Consider the following 10,368-nt stretch of genomic DNA (forward strand, 5'->3'; position numbering starts at 1 on the left):
TTTACACAGGCAATAGAAAATCTTTAATGCAATAAAATAGTCTTATTTTAGAAATAGAAATATAAAAAACAAAAAAAATAAAAAAATTATAACATTTACAATTAACCATTAGATACTACCGTTTAATTTTATATTCGAAATTTATTTTGATCCACAACATACTGAAAAAAACATCAAATAGTGTGTATAGAAAGGGACCGTCCCTTTGCGCTCAAATTCTGAACGAAAAATCGGCTTTTTCTCCGGCCACAGATGTCTTTAAAAAGTAAGACTATTACCAATGAATAGCTGATAGGCTGTTTAGTTTACCCTGAAATTACCCAAATAAGTGAACGGTCCCTTTAAACACAAACCTCGCCATGTTGATATACAGGGTTACTCACAAGGATGAGACTTCAGAGACGATTGTACAGAATTTCTTTAGTCAGTTTTCTTGCATTCAAGGTTCTGTGTATGCCCAAGCCCCAAACTGGCTTATTTCTGTACTTAATCAGTTAACAAACCATCAAAATACTCAACAGAATGCAGAAACAAAAATTAAGCTTTAAATCGTCATATTAATAGAGTTTTGGGTCGTCTTTACAGTCTCATCCTGTGTGCATGGTAACCCTGTACCTGGCGGTTTCTATACGTCGTACGTTAATATAAATAGTTTGACTCCAATTAAAAAGAAAAAATATGACTTTGTTGTGAAAAAATCGTACCCAAAAATTTCATGGTTCGTAATTAAAATCAATTACATATAAGGTAACCCATATATGTTTGTAGTTGAATTCAGCAGCAGTTTGTATTGTTAATGGTTTAGTTACGTCTGTAAATACAGGGTGTCCCACGATCAACATGACAATTAATGTATGATTGTGAATTTGAAAGATGCCAAAAGTGCCCAACTTTAGGGAACTATAGAATGTTAGATAAAAGTTTAAATCGATTTTAGATTTGTTTGTTCCTTTGTGGGTTCCCTTGCACATATATTGAAATAAATAAGTTTAAATGTTGTATATAGGCGAATTTATTTAAAAGAATTGTTTTTATATTTCCCTAAAAGTATAAAGATAAATAGTGTAGAAGAAAAATATGTTTCTTAATATCATATTCCAAATGCTTGGTTGCAATAATTCATATTACACTTATGTCAGCATAAATTCTTCCTTACACCTCTTTATCCAAGAGAAAAAGAAATTTTCTTTTATCTTAAGTTTAAGAGGTACACTTGATACAGCATTTGCAATTGCCGAGAACATACATGGTGTCCCAATAAACATGGAAATTCAGTGACGAATTTGAAATCGTCTTTTCAAATAATTATTTGATTTAGTATAGTGATACCTACTGAGAAAGCTATCATCTGTAAAAGTTTCGTCTGCTATGTTCACATTTTGTTTGTTTATTTTTTGACTGCATAGTTCATATGGTTGTACTTAGTAAAACAAGAAAATTTCAGTATGCACACAGTAGTAAACTTGTCAGTCTTCCCTGTTCATCTTGGGTAGACATTATAGACACATCTTTACAGCCATTTACCGTTTTCAATCATAAATTAAACTCTAGCAGACATAACTATATTATGGCTTTTGAAATTAGGTATTACCTAATTCATAACAAAGACGATATCGAATGCGTCACTGAATTCCCATGTTTTTTGGGACACCCTGTACATAAAATACTGAATATTAGGAATATTAGGAAAATCAAACATGCAGTCAAAAATTAATTACAAAATTCTTAGCGTTTGAAAACATGTACAGACTACAATTATAGCCTTATTATTGGTTAGTTGTTACTTAATCCTATACTTAACCTATACTAAACATGATTAACAGAAAAAAGTTGAATGATTGTCGTTTCCGTTCTTTCTTATTCTTTTAAACTTTTTTGTTTGTAATTGCTATAAATGATATACGGGATTACCCAAAAAAAAGATGAGACTTCAGAGACGATTGTACGGAAATTATTTATTCCCTTTCCTTGCCTTCAGGGTATAAATTATAGGCCAAAACTGGCTTATGTCTGTGCTTAATAATTTGGTAAACTATTAAAATACTCAATTAAATGCGGAAACAACAAATGAAACTTCAAATCGTTAATTTCTGGATTGTTGGGTCGTCTCTACAGTCTCATCCTTTGTGGGTAACCCTGTATTTATGAATAGTTGATTTTTCAGAAAACAATTACAGATACAGGGTTACCCACAAAGGAAAAGACTTCAGAGACGACTTTTCAAAATTTATTTTTTCATTAATGGAATTTTTTTTGTATCCAATAAACGTCTAAAAGGCTTGAACCGATCGGGCAACTCATATCCCAGGGAAGATTTATATCTTGACAATAATTATTTAGAAAATGTGCAATTTAAACAGAAAATCTGCGCAAACTATTAACATAAATAACTGGCCATGCTTGAAGTGCAATGGTTACCAGCTAAAATCATTACTTAAAAAGGAACGCGAAGCGCCATGAGAAAATAAAAAGCAACACTAAATTAAATTTAAGATTCTCAGGTCGTCATTATCGTATCATCCTTTGCGGGCATCCCTGTAATTCAGATACAAAAACAAAATCTATAGCGATATGATAATAAGGTAACTGTTCATCATAATTTTTATTTTTCAGGTTTGGATTAATTCCTGCAGTGGAGAGTATACAGGTAGTGTTGTAATTGTTTTAGCTCGGTTTTAAAAACACTTCTAATATTTCAGAATTCTTAAGTTTTTATTAAAATTTGCAATATTATTATCCTAGAAAAATGGAAAAAGGTCAAAACAATTAGTTTTTTGCATATTTTTTATGTATGGGCCAAAATTTGACATATGCAGTGAATCCCAGATATATGGATACATAGCAAGAGTTTTTCTTTATAATTTCGTATTCTCAATTTATAGGAAAACAAATGTTTAGAATAAACTATTTAAAACACATTTCCTTGTTTTAAACTATGCAAAATTTTACTCCTGAAATAAAATGGGAAAAACCAGGGAACGTAAGGAATAGAAGAGAGTTATAGCTGACGCGGTTCGCCCTACCATATGATTTTCACATGCTTTGCAGACGGGTACTCCATTTATATAAGAAATATTTGTCTGATGTGCAATTACCGCGTATACAATAACCTATTATAGAATATTTTTTATACATATGGAGTACCCGTCTGCAAAGCACGCATAATCATATGGTAGGGCGAACCGCGTCAATTATCCCTTCTATTCCTTACTCCCTGGGAAAAACCAAGGAACTATATATCAGGAACGCCCAACTCAGATATACGCAAATTGTGTACTGTACACTGTGGGAGGAACGTAAACAAACCCAGTGCCCCCACAGAAGTTGAAGGGAAAGGACTAAAGCTCTGATGTGATATTACAGTCCAACAAAAAACAAGTTAATATATCAAGATAGAGCGAATACATATGATTTTTGGCTTTCTGGTCAATCTGGAAAATTCAATAGCAATATATTTTTATTCCACCCCTTGGGCCCTTTTCAATCAAAAATGATGCGTTGCCCCTAAATTCTTTGTTTTGATCTCCTCCCACTGCAGTACACGGATTTGACGCATCAGATATGGCGGTTCCTGGTCTATATATTTCTTGGGAAAAACGAACCAACATAACATTCATACAAATCATGCTATATACAGGAGATAAAAACCGGTTCTGAGATATTTGTCAACTATCAGTACACATTTGATGATGCACCTCCATGGTAAGTCCTTCCCCTCCCCCCTCCCTTTTGAAATACATTTTTTCCTCCAGAATAGCGCGGGGTGGTATATTTTTTTAAAGGTTTCTTTCGCTGAATTTGGAAACACAAGCTTTTAATCTTTCGAGAAATTTACTTTTACTTGACACTGAACCTTTTCGTTATTGTTTTAAAATAAAACTAGTTCCTAGGTTGCGTTACAGTAATTGACGAACCCTTTTTTCTTTTCTCCTAATCTCTCCTTAATTCATTAGTTCAATCTTATCAACTTTTCATTAAAAAGTTGCCGACTTAATTTTCTTTGAGCCACTGTACAGTGGAAAGTTGACGTTTTATTTTTTTGAAAAACGATCTTTCGTTATGAAAACGATGACAAATCGAAACGATCGTCTTTTTATACATCGTCGTTTCGTTAACGACGACCCTTCGTTAACGAATTAAGAGGGGAGACCGACCTGAAGGGCATCGGTCCTTATAATTGAGTAGTTTTAAAGAAAATATCAAGAAGTTTTGGCTCCCCCACAACTTTTTAGCTTCGTGATAATATTGCATGTCAATTTTTTTCTCAAAAACGACCGTTACTTCGTCGTTTTGTTAACGATCGTTAACGACAACCCTTCGTTCAGGACGACCCTTTGTTATGATCGTTAACATATTTATCAATGACAATTTTTTTTAATAACGATCTTTGTTTAAAAAACAAACTTATATAAACGGTTGCTAATCGTTTTTATAACACTATTGTTTTTAAAAACAATCGTTATTTATTATCTTCAAGGTCAAAACGAGTGGATCGTTTATAAAAACGATCGTTTTTGAAAACGCTCGAAAAACGTGACAAAAACGATCGTTTATCGATCATTTTCAAAAACGATTAACAACCCTAACTGTACATGGTTTATGTTTAGGTATCGAGAGGCATGTACAGAAAACATAATCAGGAGTTACAGAGATTCAAAACTAGAGTTGGCTTGGGACTCTTTCAGGGGCTAATGAAGAAGCAAATGATTCGTTGTACATTTCGATTTCCATTGAAATTTAAGGTTAACCAATAACGTTGAAACCTATAGAACTGGTAATTCTTGTGGATATCGATCTAGATCTTCTGTTAATCTAATCTTCATCCGATATCCCATATGGTATTTGTACAGTGTACACAGTCAGGGGACCTTCTAATGACCTCTTACGACCTCTAATGACCTCCAAAAATGAAAATAGTTAAAACATTTTTATTTTGGAGGTCATTTTAGATTATTAGAGGACCCCCCCCCCCTACATCAAATGTGCCAACTCCACCATCCCCTTTATTGCAAAATAAAATAACTTCAATCAAAGTAGTAATTTTTCTAAAGGCTAATTTATTTTTACCAACTGCGAAGGGGGGGGGGGAATACCTATGCCTATGCTATTTTTTATGCTACTAATTATGTTAATCAAAAGCTAAATAAAATATTTAAAGTCTAATTTAACCAAATATATATTTAAACATGATCAATTACATACAGAAATATTAAAAGAATAAAACACAGAAATATAGTGCAATTTTTGTATTTCAATACAGTAACAGCAATTAATGCCAGAACCTAGAAACCAAATTTTAACTTTAAATCTGGTAATCTGTTAAGAAATAAATGAATTGCACTATTTTTGAAATAGATTAAATATCACAGCGAAAATCATAACAATTGTAATCTTGACAAATAATAAATATTTATATATTTTCTTAAATCTTTAAGATGTATTTACTTGAATAAAGAATAAAAATGTTGAATCTTGAAAAATTTGGAAAAGTCATCTCAAACCGTATAAATAAACATCACCATTTGTTAACATAAATATAAAATATTTTTACAATTTTAAGTTTTAAAAATGTCCTAATCATTTAAAATGTCAGTAAATGTACGACAATTCAGACCCAAGATAATGACTTATTTAAATGAAGGGTTAGTCGATAATAACTATTTATAATAGATATTTCGAAATTTAGTTATTTTCTCTGTTTAATCCTTTTTCTTGTTCTCGTCGTTAGGGGTGTAAGGAGGTGGAGTCTCCTAAATATTATTAAAATATATATTGTTGCCGTGTGAACCAGGTTTCAAGTCTTAAAGGGACTGTAAACGTAATTTCAAGTCATACCATACTGTCGCATTAATTTGAGTAGGTTTCAGAGTAAATAAAGCATGAGTAAAATATCCATGTGTTCTTCTTTAAAAAATTATTAATTTCAATTGTAGAAAAGGGACTTGCGCATTTCTACTGAAGAAACAATGAAGGAACTTTCAGAAAAAAAACGTTTACAATGCACATTGTACAGCTAGAGAAACGACAATAAAGGTTTAAAGTATACTGCTGTGAATCAGGCAAACCCCTATTTAAATAGAGGGTCAATAAAATTTGAAAACATTCCTTCCTCTCTAAAGAAAAAAAAATGTTAAGCTTTTTTTAACAGGTTTTGGAATTGACATGTCAGCGTAAAAAATCAGTAATAAAACGGTACCCTTAATCTCATCTGAGAAACGTTGAAGGATATATAATCATATTTGTGGAAAAGAGATAGTTTTACTGTCTCTACTGCAAAACACCGTAAGGTACAGGGTGTCCCAATAAACATGGGAATTCAGTGAAGAATTCGAAATCGTCTTTGTTATGAATTAGCATTGTAATACCCCCAATTTCTAAAACCATAATACTATTGGGTCTGCTCGAGTTTATTTAATGAAAACGGTAAATGGCTGTAAACATGTGTCTATAATGTCTTTGTAAGATGAAAAGTAGAGACTATACAAGAGTACCTTGTTTGTATACTTTAGTTTTCTTGTTTTACTAAGTACAACCGTATATAGTCAAAACATAAACAAACAAAATGTAAACATAGCAGACGAAAATCTTACGGATTACGCTTTCTCAGTAGGTATCCTATACTAAATCAAAGAACTATTTAAAAAGACGATATCGAATTCGTCACTGAATTCCCATATTTATTGGGACACCCTGTACTTAAACAGAAAGGCTTCAATTTTCAAATAGAAAACTTAAGGTATCTTCCTCATAATTCAATGGATGTTGCTTGTCCCTTTAAATCTATAATCGTAGTGAAAAAGAAGCATAACCTGGTAAGTTGGGGGAGGAACGTAGGCGTATTGGGAGTTATTGGGATCATAGTAACCAACCTGAACCTACAAAACATTATAATAATTATGACGGATTCGAATACTGGATTAACCCTGTAAGAAATGAATCTGACACTTTAATGTGTATTTAGAGAGAAAAAATATAGTTTCTGATGTTTTGATTTATATTCACAATCTTTCCAGATGAATAGATTCGGATTCTATGGACTGATTATTAAAAGCAAGGAGTTCAATAAATGCAATATTTAAAAACTATCAATGATTCAGTTTAATATGAAATGGCCACGTTAAAGTTAATATTTCAAAATAAATAATTATTGTTCAAAACAATATTTCAATCAGTAATTCCATCAATGTTTCAATCAGAGTTTCAATCTATGTTTCAATTAAAGTTTTTAATAAATGTTTCAATCAATATTTCAATCAATGTTACAATCAATATTTCAATCAGCGTTTTAATCAGTGTTTTAATCATTACTACAATCAATTTGTCAATCAATGTTTCAATCGGTACTTTAATCAATGTTTGTAAGAATGTTTCAATCATTACATCAATAATTATATTCACAATTCTATAAAAAGTACAATTAATAACTCGATTAACTTAAGTTTAAATCTATCAATCGCAGTTTAAATCAATCAATCAATAATTTTGTCATTCCACCAATCAACGAACCAACCTGTGCAGCTTCAGCAGCTTTTCTGTCCGCACTAGACATCTGGTTGGAGGGAGGGGCGGGCTGCCAGCCCCCCGCCCCTCCATTGTATCCATTAAACCCTGTAATCCCAGGGTAGGGGGGCGGGGCATCCGTCATGAACACAGAGTTGGCTGGGGGCGAATCAGGAAACACATGAGTGGGCGGGACCCAGCCCTGATACCCGGCGGGGTTGGCTGAATAGGCCGGGGGCGGGGCAGCATACCAAGCGCTGGTTGGTGGCGTGTAGGGAGGCGGAGCATCATTTACGCCCACATTTCTAGAAGCCATCTGGGCCGCCTTTAGCATGGCTTGCCCGAAGTCGATGGCTCCGCCAGATTTAAAGTGAAGTTTGAACTTAGCCTCACCAACAAATTGACCGCCAGGCTGGGCCCTCACCTTCCCCTTGATGTAGTTGGCGCCAAATATCGGCTGCTCCAATTCAACATCCTTTACAAGAAAATAATTCGTAAAATATGGGAAAAAACATTTAAAGAAGAGAACAAATATTGTTTCAAATTAATATTTATCAAACAAATTGTTTTTTGGACGTGTTGCACAAAATTAATGCACGAAGCACAAAAAAGCTAATATTTTAATATTGTTAATACAAAAATAAGAATTTCTTAACTTGAGTTTCAATGTTAACGAAAAAGTAAGTGTAAGCTTAAGTGACATCCTAAAGTTTCAAACTCTAGCTCTAAATATTATATAGGAATAAATATACAAAAAAAATACCTTTAGTGCAATGAATGGGAATGAAAATGACTGCATTGGATCCTGCTGCTTCTTGCTGTTAAATATCATTCTATGAGTTGTTAAATACATCCTCCCTGTCTTAGATCCTAGCAAATAGGTTAAAAGTTAAACACATTCCATCTGTCTTAGATCCTAACAAATATATTAGTAGTTGTTAAATACATCCCCCCTGTCTTAGGTCATGGCAAATAGATTAGATGCTAAATACATCCTATCTGTCTTAAGTCCTTGCAAATAGATTAGATGTTAAATACATCCTATCTGTCTAAGATCATAGCAAATAGATTAGTAATTAGATATATCCTTAAGTGCAACGAATGGGAATGAAAATGACTGCATTGAATCCAGCTGCTTCTTGCTGTTAAATATCATTCTATGAGTTGTTAAATACATCCTCCCTGTCTTGGATCCTAGCAAATAGATTAGTTGTAAATATATCTGTCTTGGTTAGATCCTAGCAAATATAATAATTGTAAATATATATGTCTTGGTTAGATCCTAGCAAATATAATAATTATAAATATTTCAGTCTTGTCTTAGACCCTCGCAAGTAGCACAAAAAGCAAAATAAATTTTAATATGACAGTAAGCTACATAAGACCCTAGAAAATATATAGAGAGTGGAGATCTCTGTTGGTCTGTCTGTTTGTTCGAATGTCCGATCATAACTCATAACTCATGAACCCCTTGACCGATTTGCGGTCCGTCCTAGTATACGATTTTTGGGCCCCCCCCCCCTACATCAAATGTGCCAACTCCACCATCCCCTTTATTGCAAAATAAAATAACTTCAATCAAAGTAGTAATTTTTCTAAAGGCTAATTTATTTTTACCAACTGCGAAGGGGGGGGGGGAATACCTATGCCTATGCTATTTTTTATGCTACTAATTATGTTAATCAAAAGCTAAATAAAATATTTAAAGTCTAATTTAACCAAATATATATTTAAACATGATCAATTACATACAGAAATATTAAAAGAATAAAACACAGAAATATAGTGCAATTTTTGTATTTCAATACAGTAACAGCAATTAATGCCAGAACCTAGAAACCAAATTTTAACTTTAAATCTGGTAATCTGTTAAGAAATAAATGAATTGCACTATTTTTGAAATAGATTAAATATCACAGCGAAAATCATAACAATTGTAATCTTGACAAATAATAAATATTTATATATTTTCTTAAATCTTTAAGATGTATTTACTTGAATAAAGAATAAAAATGTTGAATCTTGAAAAATTTGGAAAAGTCATCTCAAACCGTATAAATAAACATCACCATTTGTTAACATAAATATAAAATATTTTTACAATTTTAAGTTTTAAAAATGTCCTAATCATTTAAAATGTCAGTAAATGTACGACAATTCAGACCCAAGATAATGACTTATTTAAATGAAGGGTTAGTCGATAATAACTATTTATAATAGATATTTCGAAATTTAGTTATTTTCTCTGTTTAATCCTTTTTCTTGTTCTCGTCGTTAGGGGTGTAAGGAGGTGGAGTCTCCTAAATATTATTAAAATATATATTGTTGCCGTGTGAACCAGGTTTCAAGTCTTAAAGGGACTGTAAACGTAATTTCAAGTCATACCATACTGTCGCATTAATTTGAGTAGGTTTCAGAGTAAATAAAGCATGAGTAAAATATCCATGTGTTCTTCTTTAAAAAATTATTAATTTCAATTGTAGAAAAGGGACTTGCGCATTTCTACTGAAGAAACAATGAAGGAACTTTCAGAAAAAAAACGTTTACAATGCACATTGTACAGCTAGAGAAACGACAATAAAGGTTTAAAGTATACTGCTGTGAATCAGGCAAACCCCTATTTAAATAGAGGGTCAATAAAATTTGAAAACATTCCTTCCTCTCTAAAGAAAAAAAAATGTTAAGCTTTTTTTAACAGGTTTTGGAATTGACATGTCAGCGTAAAAAATCAGTAATAAAACGGTACCCTTAATCTCATCTGAGAAACGTTGAAGGATATATAATCATATTTGTGGAAAAGAGATAGTTTTACTGTCTCTACTGCAAAACACCGTAAGGTACAGGGTGTCCCAATAAACATGGGAATTC

General features: G+C 32.3%; 1 protein-coding gene and 1 long non-coding RNA gene across 3 annotated transcripts; one reads left to right on the forward strand and one right to left on the reverse strand.

Annotated features, from left to right (window-relative positions):
• The first annotated feature begins 1,656 nt into the window (after positions 1–1,656).
• Positions 1,657–4,912, forward strand: LOC111707396 (uncharacterized). Its single transcript, XR_002766420.1, has 4 exons — positions 1,657–1,772; positions 2,614–2,647; positions 3,638–3,702; positions 4,608–4,912. It is a non-coding gene; the product is annotated as an uncharacterized LOC111707396 (long non-coding RNA).
• Positions 4,913–4,993: 81 nt separating this feature from the next.
• LOC111707395 (WW domain-binding protein 2) lies at positions 4,994–8,569 on the reverse strand. Of its 2 annotated transcripts, none has more exons than XM_023480500.1 (4): positions 8,264–8,569; positions 7,511–7,975; positions 6,870–6,875; positions 4,994–5,750 (listed from the first exon to the last, which is right to left on the reverse strand). In XM_023480500.1, the coding sequence occupies exons 1-4, from the start codon at positions 8,351–8,353 to the stop codon at positions 5,700–5,702; spliced, it is 612 nt and encodes a 203-aa protein (XP_023336268.1). In that variant the 5' UTR covers positions 8,354–8,569; the 3' UTR covers positions 4,994–5,699. The 2 variants fall into 2 exon arrangements, with proteins under 2 accessions (XP_023336268.1, XP_023336266.1); XM_023480498.1 differs by having other exon boundaries at positions 5,695–5,750; positions 6,810–6,875; positions 8,264–8,410.
• Between the last annotated feature and the right edge of the window lie 1,799 nt (positions 8,570–10,368).

The sequence above is a fragment of the Eurytemora carolleeae genome, unplaced genomic scaffold (assembly GCF_000591075.1).
Source record: "Eurytemora carolleeae unplaced genomic scaffold, Eaff_2.0 scaffold803, whole genome shotgun sequence".
In the NCBI taxonomy this organism is placed as follows: Eukaryota; Metazoa; Arthropoda; class Copepoda; order Calanoida; family Temoridae; genus Eurytemora; species Eurytemora carolleeae.

Bases quoted from the DNA above. Each gene is read 5' to 3' on its own strand.
- LOC111707395 (XM_023480498.1), bottom strand. From the start codon at position 8,353: ATGTATTTAACAACTCATAGAATGATATTTAACAGCAAGAAGCAGCAG. The intron at 6,876-7,510 runs GTTGGTTCGTTG...AATGTTTTGTAG, and splicing joins AAGCTGCTGAAGCTGCACAG to GTTCAGGTTGGTTACTATGA. The intron at 5,751-6,809 runs GTTATGCTTCTT...AATAATATTTAG, and splicing joins TTCCTCCCCCAACTTACCAG to GAGACTCCACCTCCTTACAC.